The sequence below is a fragment of the Cavia porcellus genome, unplaced genomic scaffold, assembly GCF_034190915.1.
Source record: "Cavia porcellus strain 051 isolate PalLab524CR breed Dunkin Hartley unplaced genomic scaffold, mCavPor4.1 scaffold_2, whole genome shotgun sequence".
In the NCBI taxonomy this organism is placed as follows: domain Eukaryota; kingdom Metazoa; phylum Chordata; class Mammalia; order Rodentia; family Caviidae; genus Cavia; species Cavia porcellus.
Window position 1 is genome coordinate 45,401,006 of NW_026947485.1, and position 17,258 is coordinate 45,418,263.

At 34.5% G+C, this 17,258-nt stretch overlaps 1 protein-coding gene across 8 annotated transcripts in view; it reads left to right on the forward strand.

Annotated features, from left to right (window-relative positions):
- Positions 1-16,975, forward strand: part of Cadps2 (calcium dependent secretion activator 2) — a 490,335-nt gene extending 473,360 nt beyond the window's left edge. For all 8 annotated transcript variants that reach the window (XM_063241432.1, XM_063241438.1, XM_063241449.1 and 5 more), the window contains 2 exons: positions 9,438-9,542; positions 15,980-16,975. In XM_063241432.1, the coding sequence (XP_063097502.1) occupies positions 9,438-9,542; positions 15,980-16,153 (279 nt within the window). In that variant the 3' untranslated portion in view covers positions 16,154-16,975. The remainder of the gene's footprint in view (positions 1-9,437; positions 9,543-15,979) is intronic.
- The last annotated feature ends 283 nt before the right edge of the window (positions 16,976-17,258 follow it).

Sequence of the window (17,258 nt, forward strand, 5' to 3'; positions counted from 1 at the left end):
TTATTGTTGTTGATGTAATTGTTTGATTTGGTTTCAGTTTTGGTTTTGATTTTGGGTGAGTTTGGAAGTGATTTCTTTTGGGGGGCTTTTTTCTCCAGGGGAGGGTGATAAGAAATGGTCTGATTATGTAACTCAAGCTGCACTTAAATTCACTTTGCAGCTCAGGCTGGCCTCAGTCATTCCCTGCTATCCTGGGTCCTTTGCCCAAAAACTAAGGTACTCAAACAGGATGAACATTCCCATAGCACCATCTTTTTCTCTCTTTCTATAAAAACAGCTCACAAAGCAAACAAGTATAGAAAGTATCCAGAGCATGTCACTACATAGTGAAAATATGCCTGTGGCATAGCCAGCCATGTCCCCAAATATGCCCCACAGCCTGTGATCCTCTTAGGAATGGGTGTCAGCCCACCAGAATATATGCTGGGATGAGCAGTTCCTGCTTAGGTTACAGCCTCTGGAGGGCCACTCAGCATGAGCATAGAAACACCTAAACCTGTAGCATCAGCATATTTTGTTGTGTGAGAGTACATATGTGGGCACTGGTGGAGATAGATATGGAACTTTATTAATTTTTAGTACTTCTTTATTTCACTCACCACCTAAAATAAACTAGATGGTCACATTTTAAGCTCCTGTTTTAAGTTTCAGTAGCCAATGGAATTGTTTCCTTTCTGATAATTTCTATAATTTCAATGTCTATAAATTGTTTCTATTAATAAAATGTGATTCCAGTAAATCATGAATTTATCACTAGTAAACATCTTTCCTTTTCCTATTAAAAAGCTACTCTGCCATTACTTTTCTGTATCTATATGCAGTATAACATAAATAATCATAAGGCTAAGAGTTCTGTAGGTGTGTAAAGTATAGATATGGGACATATAAAATGTAAAATGTTTTTAAAAATACCATTCATATTTATAAATAATTAGAAACATTTAGTCTTTCAACAAATACATAATACATGCTATGTGCCAGAAATTTTGCTAAGGAATGGAAACCAGTAAAATCAGAGGTCAGTTAATACCTTGTGGATACTCAAAGCAAATTAAGATAGACTTCTTACAGTATCCCACAATCTTACAGACACGCAGCTAGAGAGCTAGTAGCAGCAAATATGGGAGCACTTAATTCTCCCTGATAAGAACTAGTGTTGGTTTCATAGCAGAGATAATGGATGGGCTGACTCTGAAAGGCTAATGTGAATCTAGCCAGGAAGATGACATGGAAAATAGAAGTCCAAACTGAAGAAATGGCAGGCCAAGATTCCACAGGTATAGAAAGCTTAATATGTAGCAGAGATTTGGGCCACTCCGTTTTCCCCATTGGTTGCTGCAGCAATGCCCCATTACTTAGAGACAGAGAGGCAGTTGTCTACTTCGGTTGCCTACCTGTGACACGCTCAAAAAAAAAAAAAAAAAAAGTTTTGAAAAGTTACTCATTGTTACAAGAAAAATGAAAAGGAAGACTCATTTAGTAGCCTACATTTTATCTTGAAACTTCACTTGTACCATTTAAGATCAGCTGCATTTGTTCATTACATCTTTATTTATTTATTTATTTATTTTTGTCTTTTTCTTTTTTATCTGTACTGGGGATCGAACTCATGACTGCCTGCTTGCAAGGCAGGCGCTTATGCCACTGAGCTAAATCCCCAACCCCTTACATCTTTAATTAAGACATATGTTCTTGATTTAAAATAAGGTTTTAACCAAAATCTTAAAATATTCAAAATGAATGATTTAACCAGATAAAAGGTCATAGTGCCAAATAAATCATTAAAAGATGTGTCTTCTGGCATTGGTGTGGGTGCTGTTGTAACTGAATTGACCCCTGAATCAGCCAAACTATTAGTTAATCATTTCACTCAAAAATATTAGTATGCATCCTGTCACTAGTAACAGAGTAGAGATGAGGAGGGTGGAATAAGTGATTTTCTGAAATTATTAGTTTGTAGTCATTAATCTTAGGAAAAGAGCTGCAGAATAAACTTACAGAGACTTCTCTACTTGATGAAAAGAATATGGAGCAGTATTGATTTTAGTATACCATGTATAGTGTCAAAAAGTGTATTACTGTAGTTTACTAGGATAATTTGGGGTAGGGCCTGGGGATTTAGATCAACAGCAAAAGCACCTGCCTGGCAAGCATGAGGTCACGAGTTCAGTCCCTGGTACAAAAAAAAAAAAAAAAAAAAAAGGATAATTTGTAATGAAGGGCATTTTGGACTAATGAAAGGGTAATAAACTAACCACAGCTCATGCCGCTTCCCATTTATGGGACTTGTCCTGTTATGTCACTTACCTTCTCTGTCACTGAAGGAATTCTAACACATCTAGAATTATCTGTTATTATGGTCATGGACTTTCAAAGGGAGAAACAATGAAACTGCCAAGATAATTCATTCAGTAGTCAACAAACATTTCTGAGCACCTGCTATGCCAACACTCCCATGTTAGCACTTTTGACATTTTCTGTACCGTAATAAGTATTATAATGCTCCTAAGTTAAAAACTTCCTGGTGGAATTAAAAATTGAAAATCACCCTGAGTATGACTTTATTAAATGTAGAAGAAAAATATAGACATGAATTAACTACTTTCTACTGTTAAAAATAATTAACATAGCATATAGTTTCACTATTCATGCACCAAGGATCTTTTCTCCACATGGAATTATTTCACTAAATAAAATATCTTCTAGTGTTCTTAAGCATTAGGAGATATGACACTTTAAACAAATCTTTAAAAGAGCATTTATAAGGGCTGGGGATTTAGCTCAGTGGCATAAGTGCCTGCCTTACAAGCAGGCAGTCATGAGTTCCATCCCTGGTAACGATAAAAATGAAAAAGACAAAAAAAAAGAGCATTTATAGGAGAGATATTACATACAACCATTTAGTTATCTAATATGGAGTGTGATCTTTCAAAGAATTTATTTATATTGCACATTACATTATTGGAGTTACAGATATGTTTGTCCTTTGGAAATGTGAATTGCTTCAAACTGGAAAAAAATTTTAATTATCTTTAAAACAATTAAAAGACATCTCCTGAATTTGTAGACAATCCTGTGCCATAATTCGGGAACCTCCAGGAATGGTTGTTGTTTTTAGTTTTTTCTGTGATCATCAAACAATTCTTAAGAATCAGGGATTTTATTGACAGATCATAAATACAGACTATTGCCTAAAGGAAAATAAAATAACTTAGTAGTTATGGACACTGATGCTAGAGAAAAATATTTACCATGCCACATAGTACAGCTGTTGTGCAAACTTACATAAGTAAATTACTGGCTCTCAACTCAATTTTCTCCCTGTGTAACCTTAGTTTCCAGATAAGTAAAATGGAAATAATAAAATCTACTTCAGAATTAATGTAAGAACAAAAGAAAAATTTAACATCCACTTGAACTTCCCACGAAAAATAAAAACTCATAGGCTGAGTGTGGTGGTGCACACCTGAAATCCCAGCACTTGGGAGGCTGAGGCAGGAGGATGGTTGCAATTTAGAGAACAACCTGGGCTACACAATGAGTTTAAGGCCAGACTGAACTGCATAGCAAGCCTGTCTCAAAAAGACAAAAAGTAAAAACTCAAATGCCTTTATAATCAGAATGTATAAGAATATTAAGCTAATCAAGGTGGCACACACCTATAATTCCAGAAATCTTGAAATGTGAGGCAAGTTGGAGTCCAGCCTGGGAAACTTACTGACTTAGCAAAACAGTGTCTCAAAAAATGAGGCTTGTGGATGTAGCTTAGTGTGAAGACTCTAGATCAAATTCCTAGGACTGAAAAAAAGAAAACAAATAAACAGAAGAAGAAGGAACAAGAAGACGAGGAAGAAAAGGGGGGAAAGACAAATAGCACAATTCTTTATAAATCTTATTCATTTGTTACTATGCTTCGTTATTTAATTTTTATAATAGGACTATATTTCATTCAGAGACCAAAATGAGTAAGTTAAATACAAAAAAACACTCAGTAGAAATTTCTGAAACTCTGGACTTGGATTTTTTTTTTTTTTATTCTGAAAGAATAAAGCTATAAAAAAAGAATAAAGCCATATTGTAGAAGCATATAAAAACCAGAAGAATGACTGTTTGGTTTTCCGTCCCTTTAGTTCATTTTTATAAGAATCACAAATTCATTACATTGTTTCCTCTAACAGCCAACTCTAAACTCACAGTATTTCTACTGAGCACAAGAATCTTACGTTAAAGCTAGATTCATACAGTGTCCCCCTCTGATAGGTAAGAAAACAGAGGTATGGACAGGTCAACTGACAGGTCCAGTCAAGCAAGTAGAAGAGCAAGAAAGGCTAGGATTACCTGCCCTCCTCACCTGCTATGGCCAAAATCCCTGCCCTCACACCCAAGAACGTCTCTGGGCCTAACTGAGATTATTTGTAGGTATCTGTTGGACTGAACACTTCCTGAATGTTGAGCTGTAAATAAGCTGCTTCCAGTTTTCCTCAACTGTCTCTCTTTATCCATTTCTAAGTCAAAAATCTCACACTTAAAACTTTCAAAATGCTTCTGCTGTTGGAGCCTGTTATGAATCAAGATATTGTAGCATCAGACTAATGCCTTGAATGGAGGCGGGGCGTTATGTTGAATTTACTGTTGGCACAAAATTTACATTTGAGTGTTTAGAAATGGAGAGTGAGTTGGGAGCCACAAATTCAGTGAAATTAAATAGATATACTGTTGACCAAAGGAGCACTCAATAAATAATGAAGTGTTTACACTTACTTTTTTAATGTACAGTACTGGTGAAACTATGGGACATCAATATTTTCAATTCTTTTGTTGATCTCTAAAGCCACTAAAGAATGGCTTAGATTTCTCAACCATCAAAGCCTTCACTTAGCATTTTTATAATAGTTTGTTCTTTTATTCAATTCAAAATACTTATTTCCTAAGATGAGATTTTCTTGGTGCTGTTTCAATACAGTGGCTACTCATAGAACAGCTATCTTTTGAAATAAGTGAAGAAATACATATATCTTGTAGAAATTTAGCCGTACCACCTCTTGATGCACTAAAAAATGTTGGCTCTTTTCTTTTCCCTCTTTTGTTGTTCACCTATTGAGACAAGCATAACTGGAGAAGAAAAACAATATATCAACCAGTTGTGCCAATTCATAATCAATAAAAAGCTAAACAGTTAAGCAGAAAATATGTCACAGATTTGTGCCCTAGCTAAGCATCTGTTTTTACCTTGCCATCATCAGAAGCCACATTCTGACAGAAATCATTTGCTTGAAGCAGCCCTGATATATAAACCCTATGGGGTCTTGTGATTCAGATTTAGGAATATCAACTGCAGAGGGTCTAAAGGCATTGTGCATTAGTATGTATTGAGACCTCATTCCAGGTGGCAAGCAGCTGGACTTTTGAAAAATAAAACACCCAAAATAAATGTGAAGTGCTTGTTCCTAGGTGATAAGTGTTATATTTAATGGAATCATGCTCCAAATGTTATAAATTAGGCCAAAAAAGAGTTGTGCATATTTAATATATTTGTTTTATATTTCCACCAGTCAACCGAATAATGAAATTCCTTAACTACTTCTCTTTAACTTGCATGAAGAAAGCACGGTATGTTGCTAAATCTCTTTTCACCAGCTCTGCGGAGAAACAACTTTAATCCTTGTTAGAAAATTGCCGAGTCTGGGACTGACAAAGAGCTCATGCTTGTTCTATTGTTAGTGCTCCCCGGCCCCAAGAGCAGAGCCCTTTACAGCTGCGTGGAGCCCGCCGGCTCAGCTGCACTATTTAGGAGAGGAGGTTTGTCAATTTCTATTGACAATGGAGAGAGTTTTTCAGGGCCTGTAGCAGTGCTGACACAGTTGGGGATCAATGCCAGCCATTCAGCCTGCACCCTCTTTCATTGCTTTGGTTTGTTAATTCAAGACTAAAGGTCCACTGAGGGGGTTCAGGGTGTTTAAGAAAGCTGATGAACTGTTTAAGAAAGCTGATGAACTGCGAGCGTTTATAGCCCTGGTGTGGCAATTTCCATAGTCAGTGGCAGCGCCTGGCACTGAGGGAGCTGTGTCCTTGTTGACCCTCTTGTTATTAAAAATGCACAAGTGCTGCGCTTCTCAATATTTCAACACTCTTTCATTGTCAATACCACCTTCTGAGCCCTTCAGCTTGTTGCTTGCTCTAAAGATCTTCTTAGATTGGGTTTGAAAACTTCACCTTAAACACTAGATTAGACTGATGTTCTGTTTTCCGTGCTCCTGTTGATTTGTTGAACCTTCCCAGGGCTGGAAAGCAAGTAGCAGCTTGATAGGGAGACGGGCTGCTAATATGATTTACCAGTCTACAGTCATGCACAATAAGTGTGAATAAATACAAGGGTCTCGCAGAGTCAACCCTAGCCTTTCCTTTTCTTTTATTTTTCCTTTAAAAGAGATATCTCAAGAAAATGAAGTGAGTAATGCATGCCCTTACAGGAGTTGAATGAACCACAAAAAGGAAAAAAAAAGCCATATTTTTTGTTAAAGTGGTAGGCTGCTGTCATGGATTGATGTAGAAAAAATTGTAAAATATACAGTTACTGCTTTATTCCTGTGTAGACCAAAGCGAAGAATAAAATGGTCCCGTTGTGCCCTTGGCTTCGGGCAGGCCAGCGTGCCCCTTCCATGTCACCCCTGAAGGCAAAAGCGAACACTTATTTTATAATATTAACTTTTCCAAAATGAAAAAGCATTTGCTAACATTCACACTTTACTGCACATTCACCTTTCTCAGGTTTTTGTTTGCTTGCTTTGTTTGGGAGGATTGGTTTGGTTTGACAAGAGACACGAAGTTAATCCAAATTTTGACTCTTTTCTCAACTTGAAAATATGGGACACTCTCCTTTAAACTGCGTAACAAAGGAGATATTAATTCCAACTATGGAAGGAAGAAGGTTCTAGAGGTTTCTGAGTGTGGTTTTGTTTGTTGAGGGTCGGGGACACTCCCCATGTAGGAGAAAGCAGCCGTGTAGTAGGTCTTGATGTTCATCTGCTCTTAGCAGCAGCACACGCCAAGCTCTGAGCCCAGCTCCTGCTCTCCCTTCCTCATTCACACAACTTAGCTGCGAGGCTTCTTCAAAATACCCTGACTCAGGAACCAAACACGTGCATTCTTATCTGATACAATAATTTTTCTTAAAGACTTTTCTTTGTGGAATAGTTTGCTCTAAAATAAGATGATGGCAAAATAGCTTTAAAAATTTTACTAAACAGTAGCTCTGTTTTACTCTTTCTGCGTTTACCTTTAGAAAAATTTATCCCCAAATTCCTCTTCTCTCAAATTATAATATTGGCACTGGCTAAAAGTTATATTAATAATCCCTGTGTTACATTAAATATCTTGTCAGTTATCAATTGTAAGTATCATTAATATGTAATGGAAAATATAGTTGAATTCTTTTTATTATGTAAGGATTTTTAAAGGCATAAATATGGAGTAATTTTAAGAAAGTATTTTCATTTTCCTCAAATTATACAACTTACCTGTGTATATAATAATCACATACTCTAACAAATTAACTAGAATGTTATTGCTAAACTTTGTACTATATATATATATATTTTTTTTTTTAATAAAAAAACATACTAACCCTTATAATGTGCTGTAACTTTCAAAAACCGTATCCACTTTCATATTTTAACTTTCAGAGTATCTAGAGAGTGGCATGGGGTGAAAAAAATCTTAATTCAGTATATTCAATTCAATATTGCCAATCAACGCCTGTGTTTACCTGTGGTAAAAATGAACTCAAAAGTTTGAGGCTATAATCTGAAATAAATAAATGTGGAATTTAAAGAATATCAGAAATTAAAATTTATACATATATGACTTTGGGATTTAACATTTCAGCTAAGATACTGAATTCCCTAGGGGTTAATTTTTTTAATAACAGAGTGTAGTTACTTCATTTTATAAAATTTATTTGTCATATTTTGATATGTCTTGGAAAATCAAAAAGTACTCATAAGGAAGGAACAAAAAACTAGGTACATTAGTAACAGATGTTTTAAAAATCACAGTCTAACCCACAATTTAAAAACTTGACACGTTCATTCATCTATTGGATTGATAATACTTAGAAATCAGTTATTTTAATTTGCTTGTCTCATTTTAAGCATGTAAAGTATTCAAACAAATTAATAAAAATGAATGATGAAATGTGAAACTTATTTTTAATTTTACTTAAACTACTATTCCTTATACTAAGTTGTATTTGAACAATGTTACTAAATACAAGCTCAGAGAAATTTCACATTTGTATCAATTAAGATTCCTCTTAGAAATCAAATTTACTGTCTTGCTGAATAGAGAAAAAATATTAAGATATTTTTCCGTGTTTAAATACCTAGAAATATGTTGGTACTGTTGTTGTGTTTATGCAAACAAGACATAAAACTACTTTCAAAGACTCTTTTGACATTTCTTATGTGACGAATGGATGCTATTTCTCTTATCTACATAGTACATTATTCTTACCATTTTATGTAAACCTAGCTCTGTAGCATAATAATTGAATCCCTCAAAATGTCACAATTAATGCTAGATTGCCTTTCTTTGAAAACAGGAAACAAAATTTCTTCTTTTTTTTCTTCCCATGTACTTTATGTAGGAGCAAAAAATTATGTTAGAGAACAATTTTAGTATATCCTTCAGAATTGTAATAAATAGAGAAAAGCTATAACTCCTCCAGAAACATTTACTGAGTGAAACTGACCTCTACCTTTCATAATCTAGTCCACTGACATTGTTTCATGATTTTTATACTTGAATTGCATTTTGATAGTGTTTCTTCCTGTGATCTCAATAAATCTTAGTGTCAGTTGGTTTTAAAACATCTTGGCAAATTCTTAACTGATAGAAGATGGAGGTATGACTATTACAGTATTACTGTTTAATAAAGTGTGGATATTTTTGCCATCAGCCCTTCAAAATGTTATTTCTAAGTATTTACTACATTATAATATAATACATCACTATTTGATCTTTTATGTAACATACAAGCCAATAGGAAATTTTGCTTTCAAAATAATATACCTGTCTTTTTCCTGCTGCTCAGCCATCTACTTGGTCCTATAATATATGTTTAGTACCCATTGTTGCTCAAAAATTACAAAGCAGTCTACTAGGCTGCAAAGTGCAACAGCACTGTTTCCTATGAATACATTATAGCTGAAAGACCATAATGCTAATTCATGTAAAGAACAGCCCAGGTCAACTTAGCAGATTTTCTACCAAAACATACAATTCTGTTAACAGGAAATTATAGCATTATTGACTTTAAGTGCTTATCTGTGGTCATTTCACAATGTTTCATTACCCCCTCATTACCGAATCTGTTAAATGAATTCTAAAAAGGATTTTTTTTCTTTTTCTGTTCTCTGTGCCCCCATTCTTCTTTCCAGCAATGGTACAGCAATTCCATGAAAGTCATTTGTGTGTGGTTGGCTGATAGATTAGACCTCCAGCTTCATATTTACCAACTAAAGACTCTCATCAAGATTGTGAAGGTAAACAAAATTTGTTTGGATATGAATTGCCCATCAAGCTATAAATAATAATGGCAAGATATTTTTACACAAAATGTGAATGTAAACACTTAAATAGCATAACTCAAACACTTTAATAGGTAATCTTTAGATTGCTAAATATAAATTTATATATGTATTTGCACCAATAAGTAAAAGGATATTGTTAACAAGCAATCACATTTTATAATAAAGTACATAAATCCCCTAGCACATTTACCTAAATGTAATGGGGTCTACAATAACTGAATCAATTTTCTTAAAAAAAGTATTTTCTCACAAACATTTACTTTGTGTTTACTAGGATGGTGTTTCATTCTGAGGGCTTTTAAACAGTGCTTGCCAATAGAGTAAGGACAATTTTGATTATTTTATTATATCTTATTAATGAACATAACACATTGTCTCTGCCTAAATTCTGTTGGAACATGCATGCCCCTTCTCATATATAAAAGATTATCAATTTGATTGTTGGAAACCATCTAAAACCACCAACAAAGATGTCATGTAACTTCACTAGGCCATTTTGAATTTGCCCTTAAGGGAAAAGGTTATATATGTTATATTTATTGAAAAGGAGATTTAAAATAATATATTCATTCAACATAATTTTTGTAAATTCTAGTAAAAGTAAAAAATTTAACCCAGGGTAAACTCTTCATAAGAAAAAAATCTAACTCATAGATGAGAACATAACTCTAAACTACTGAGAATCAACTTTCTTTAAACATATCTTTACTTCCATTATAACAGCATCTAATGTGTACACATACACATTATGAGTATATGTATGTGCAAAACTACGCAGGGCTTCTCAAAGTGTCGTTCCTGTCCTAATATTATAAGCATCAGTTCAGAGCGTGTAAGAACTCCAAGTCTTTAGGCTCTAGCCCAGACTACGGAGTCAGGAACCAAAGGTCAGACCCAACATTCACTATTTTAATAGGGCCGTCAGACGATTCTAACACATACCAAGAAAATCTGTTATATCATTAAAATAATTTTAATATACTTTTCATCATTCTCTTGTTTTCTGTAGTCTAATACAAATTGTTTCATGCTATAGACACCTAAGTTATCACAGGTTAGACAGAACCATGAACAGAAAGTTCTATTTCAAAGTCAGAAATTAACAAATCTATTGGACTGTAGAACCAGATCTATAATGTAATATTATAATAATAGTAATTGTGATTAATCACAAGTGACAACTTATTGTCACCAAAATTTTTAATACTCTAGCTATACAATACATTTAACAAACAAAACCACTTTAATCCAGAACACTTTTTACTGGGCATCCTATGTTTTACAAAGAAAGCAAAAGCACATTCTGATATATTTTATTTGACTAGTTTTCCTTTGTTTCTTCCTGGTTTCTATATGTGAGTTGGAGAGATTTCAAGTAAAGTATGCTTTTATCAAAGAGAATTAAGGCAATGTGTTTACTGTAGACATACACCTGGAGGGTTTCAGTCCATGCTGCACTGTGATGCATATTAGCGTTAGCTGGTTATTATCCGTCAGTCAGTCATTTTTAACTAATGTCTGTTCTATTCAGAATGTTGGAAGTTACATACTCAGCAACTGGAATTAGCTTGTAAATCATTAAGCCTTTTTTTCTTTAGTATTAAAATCTCCCTTTATTATTTGCCTCCATTTGTTTTTTTCAAAATTATTCCTTTTTTCATTTTCACATGCTTGTAGTTAAAAAAAAAAAAACAAGCACCAGTGAAATTATTTTCAGGTTTATTGAAGTATAATTGACAAAAATTTATATAATCAAAATGTACAATATGATTATAGTTAATAATTTATTGTATACATATATTTGCTGAGGTTTATACCAGTGAATATTTTAACATTAAAGAACATAAATTGTTGAGCATGGAAAGTGAGTGCCTGTAATCTCAGCATTGTGGGTGGCCAAGGCAAGAGGATTGAAAATTTAATCCCAACCTGGGCAATTTGGCAGCTTAGTGAGACAATGTCTGAAATAAATAAATAAATAACTTATAAAAGTAAAGCATGGGGGTGTAACTGTGTGAAGGCCCTGGATTGAATCCCTACTACTGCAAAGTATTATTATTATTATAAATTATACAATGACATTTCATTGTACTCTAGTCGTTTTTGTTTGCTTTTTGGTTTTTTAAAATCTCACTTTGCAGCCCAGGCTGGCCTCCAACTCACAGTGATCCTCCTGCCTCAGCCTCTCTAGTGCTGAATTACAGGCATGTGCCACTACACATAACTAGTCCAGTTTACCTTAGTTCATAGATGCCTTACTTCTTATAAGCATTCACCAGGCTCAGTTAATGCTTTAGCACATTTAATTAACACATAAAGCTCTCAATAATAATTAAATGTATTCCCTTCACAATGAAAATAATAGTGAATTGGTTAATGTTCTGATTTTTTCTTTTTTCTTCTTTTTCTCTTTCTGTCTTTTTTCATTTTTTTCTTTCTTTTTGGTACCAGGAATTGAACACACAACTTTGTGCTTACCAGGGAGACACTATGCCACTGTGCTATAGCCTCGGCACCCCTACTTTAAATATAAATAAACTTTACCAATTTCATATATATATATCTATCATTCTTCAGAATGAGTTTTTTTTTTTTTTTTTCATAATGATCATTTCCCAGTGAATATTTAAGAATTTATAAAACAATTGGGACTCTAAGCCCGGAAGACTGAAAGTTCATGGCCAGCTTGACCTATAATAATGTGAAACCTGTCTCAAAACCACTCCCTGAAAAGCAAGGCCCATAAAGAAGGTTTCTCTTTCAAGGACTTGGTCCGAGTGTTGCAGCAGTGGTGCATTCTACCCAGAGCTAAGCTGCTGGACACTGGCATTCCAGTCCTTACTGCCCACAAGCTTTACCATTCTTCTGGGCCCGTGGAGACCACTGGCCATCAAAATGGTTGATAGCCAGCTTCCCTATAAAGACACTTACACTCTAATTGCTTCACTTATGTTGCTTACTAAGAACAAAAACCAGTAAGATTTCCATAAAAATCAAAACAAACTCAAGGTCTCTGAAGTTATGTGTGAAATTTTAACATCAGATTGATTTATTTAGGAGAAAATACAGTCCACCCAGAAATCATAGTGGCTGTTGCATTTATGTTCTCAGTAGTGTCCATAAGGCAGTTAAAAGCAGTTACCATAAATTAGCTGCCTGTTATGCTGGGAGAAAGGAAGGCAAGTGAGCAGCACCCTGGGGCAGGCACTTGTCTGAAACAGGAACCAACCAAGCCATTGTGGCAGCCACGGAGGATACCAGGAGGATATTCCAGTGTTGATAATGTTTTGTGAATTTTAAACAGAGTGAATTGGCTATTGCTTGCTAATGGAATAAAGACATTGTTTTAATTGTATATAAATTAGAAAGCCTTTGGGATTGCAAATCTATAATTAAAACCTGTCCTTGCCAACCTAGTCTAAAGGAAGTCATTCCAATAAAACAAGAAAGACAAATGTAGGTCAGTGAGGCAATAATACTTTATCTCATCTGTCAGTAAATGTTTTGTGTTCTTGATGTACAGTATTTTTAATCTAACTACAATTATAAATTTGAACATAAAATTTTGTGATGAAAATGCAAAGCATATTAGTATTTAGACTCTAGATAAAATTTGCCCTTCAGAATTACTTCACTGGTTCTAATGTGAGTTACCATGAGTTTGGCATCATTCAATATCACTGTAGTCATGATTCATAACTCAGAGTAACCTGATGTTTTTATCATCATAAGCTGATGTAATTTATCATTTACTCACTTGACAGACTGTAAAGCTGGTAGACCAAATATGTCTTAAACTATTAAAATTTAAGTGAAAATAGATTTGGTTACTTGAGAAAAAAGTGTTCTCAGTCTAAATCCATTCTAATTCTGTCTAAATGTTCCATTTGGAACATTCTTTGGAGTTCAATTCATTTTTGGACATTAATAGACTTTTCAAATATGAATTTTATTTAAAGCAAATGATTATCAAAAAATACATAATCATCTACCCTTATGATTTACATAGTGCTTCTGAATTTGGAATGATAACATAAACATCAGTTAAATGATGAAAGAGAGGATGATAAAATGTGAAAATCCCAATGGTCTTTTCCCAGAAGGCTGTTAGTAGAGGCTACGTGTGTTAAATGAGGGGATTAACAGGCATTCCCTAACTCGTGTTACTAAGTACTTTCAGTTCAAGTGTTTGAGTTTTGTTCTGGTATTTTCTGTAACGATAGACGTATTACAATACGTTCATTGTGTTCAGCGAAATCAAGCATCTTTTATTGATAATTTCCAGCTACTGGAGTTAGGACATTGAGACCTAAAGTGTAATTTTCCTCCTTCTCATTTGACTTTTTTTCATCTATTAAGTATAAATAATGGCAGAGGGAGAGAGAAAAGAAAGAGAAAGAGAGAGAGAGAGAAAGGAGAGAGAGAGAGAGAAAAGAAAGAAAAAGCCCTCTAACAATCAATTAGAACAGACTAGTGTTATATTGACATGCACGGATTCTTTGGGCCAATCCATTGAAGTCTGTCTGACTGCTTAATATGCTTAGTGTATTACAGAGCAGTAGGAGCCCTGTGAAAAATGGTTAGCATTAAAAGTGGTCTTCCAGGTAGCACAGGTTGACAGTCCTGGTTACTCGGGAGGCCAATGAAGTACTATCACTTAAGCCCACGCATTCAAGGCCAGCCTGGGCAACATAACAAGACTTCTCAGAAAGAATTTTAATGAAGGCCTTCTAACCCTCACTGTAACCCTAACACAGAACAGGATTACTTCATTTGTCCCTTACTTCTGTATTTAACTAGCTAAAAAATTTTGTCTCCAACTTTAAAAATTTAGAATAGTATCTCTAATAATATAACAGTCTCCCTTAGACATGGAAAGGGTATGGAGATAATCTCTTTAAAAAAGTAAACATGAGGCTGGGATTTTAGCTCAGCAGCTTGAGCACCTGCCTGACAAGCATGAGGTTGTGAGTTCGATCCCTGGTACCAAAGAAAAATAAATAAACATTAGGAAGCTTATGTCTTTTAAATGCCACAGAAGAGGTTTTTAGAACCACTGTAAATTACATATTTTTTTTTTAAATTTTTGTTATTAGAATTATAACTATAACATATAAATTTAATTATATTACAAAAGTACAAATACTTCTTTCATTACCCTATCTGTGAAAGCTTTAGCCAGAATTTGGCCCTTTCCATTCTAAGAGGGTTTCAAAGAAATTAGTAAAATTTGTGCAGATAATTAGGTATACAAAATTTTTCCCTAATAGGAGGAATTTTTTTAATCCATTGTACATGCAAATACATTTAGCGATTCACAAATTCTTAGAGTGTGAATTTATTTCACTGATAATAAGATCAGCCTCTCCCTCAATATATTTGCCCTCCAAAATAGTGCATTTTACAAAATACAGTGTTAATTGAAATACTAAGAATTTCTTATTTAATATATATGTACATACAAATCATTTTATTTTTGTTGCAGGTGATTCAAACAGTAAATTCTATGAAGTTCAACTAGTAATGTTTTGAGGAGGGGAACAAATTTGTCACCTAAAAGTCATAACATTTTGATCTCTTCGTAGTGATTATAGTCTGAGTATTACTATTCCATGTCAGTCACTTCAGAAATGTACATTCCAGAAGTGTATCACCAAGGTGACTGATGTGGGCAGTCACAATCTGAATCCATTAGTGGATTATCCAAGATGTTTTTCTAAATGCCAACTGACTGCATATAATTATATACAGATTGTAATAAAAAAAATACGGTGAATGTTTAATTTTAAAAATATTACCATGAAGCATGCATGGCCATTAATCCCCCTCAAAATACTGACTGCAAACACATCTAACTTGAAGCGCACCCATCCCGTTGGCTTTAACCCCTCCTGAAGCAGTTCTGGAATTCATCTTTTCCTAGCGTCTTCAGTCACACTATTGTGGTTGCCTTGTTGTATGGAATTGATTCCAGATGTTTATTTACCTTTTGCAGTCGTCGTTGAGTTTGGGGAAGATCCAGAAGTCAAATGGTGTCACATTCTGTAGGAGGGTAGGTGAGGACACACAGAAAGGTTTTTTTTTTTTTTTATGAGCCTGTTTTTCCATTATATGACACTCAGCTGTGACATTCAACCTATTTTTGGTCAGACCCCATAAAGATACGCATGAAAAAAGACTGATAGAGGCTGCTTCAGAGAGTAGTGAGCATAGGAGTAAGTGTGTTCAGAGTGAGAGCAAGTATTTTGAGAGAGATAGATAGCAATGCATCTTTCACTGTAAATACATTTTTCAATGTAAATATTTATTGTATATTTTGACCTCACCTCACATCTACATGCAGACATGTCATCTAGCTTATCTAAGCAAATTCTTTCTTCTTCCTCCAGAAAACCTACAGGGACTTTCGGTTGCAGGGTGTATTGGAAGGAACACTCAATAGTAAGACCTATGATACTCTGCACAGACGTCTCACAGTGGAAGAGGCCACTGCCTCTGTTTCGGAAGGAGGAGGGCTTCAGGGCATCACTATGAAAGACAGTGATGAGGAAGAAGAGGCCTGATGCCGTGCAGTGCTGGAAGAAAAGAGGACATCGGCACTATTTTTTGTACCTTGTCCTTGTAATTATATTTATTGTCTTGACCAAATAAAAATGCTTGTATTTCTTTAAGAAAGACATTTAAAGTTAGAGTTAAAAGGAAAAAATAATGGCCAGGGATTTAGCTCAACAGTGTAAGTGCCTGCCTTGTAAGCACGAGGTTGTGAATTCAATCCCCGGTACGAAAAGGGGGAAAAATGCCAAGTGTTGTTTGGAAGATCATTCTGTTTTGTGTAGTGTGGCCTACGATGAGCTTTGACTCTGTAATTGGGACATGAATTCTTTACTTTTTAAAGCAAATTTGACTTTTTTTCCCCTATAATCTCATCCAAGCAATGTCCTGTGTGTAAAGTGAAACACGTAACTTCCGTATACCACATCGTTGAGAAGAAGCCACGTCTGATCACTGTGCCAGTCCTTTGTTAAAATGCTGTGTACCTTAAAGTTTATGATTTATGTGCCAGGCTGGTTTTATTGTTATTTCACCAGTGTTATGATGTGTATAAAAACATTCACCTTGGTTTTTATTACCTTGAGTTGGTCTGCAGGATAACCCTGAGTTTAAAGGACTACCAACCCAAATATAGACTAGATTATCCAATGGGCTTCTTCTGTCTTGTTTCACTCTGAACATTTAAGTGTAGGAAGTCCCAAGATGTGCTTCCATCAACATACCATACTCTCAAGAGCTTGCTGGCAATAAAATTCCATTTGGTCCTCACAACCTCTGTATTTATTAGAGTTGTATAGATTAAATGCAGTAAAAGATGTTTGCAGAACTTCAAACGTTGGTGTTTTGTGTTTTATTTTGTTTTTAATCAACCAAAAGATATTAACTCTTTTGTTCTTACCAGGCACAAAGATTTGTTTGTAAAATTGCTATGACATAAAATATTCATAAGAAAAATACTACATACTCCAATAGTATATATGATTAGCTAGTATTACCATTTAATGTTAATTATTATTGTCAGTACAGTAACATTAAGTAGGAGTTGGTATCATTAGAAGTAATTCCCTAAAAGTATTTAATTGCTACGATTTTGAAAGATAATAGTATTATGCTTTG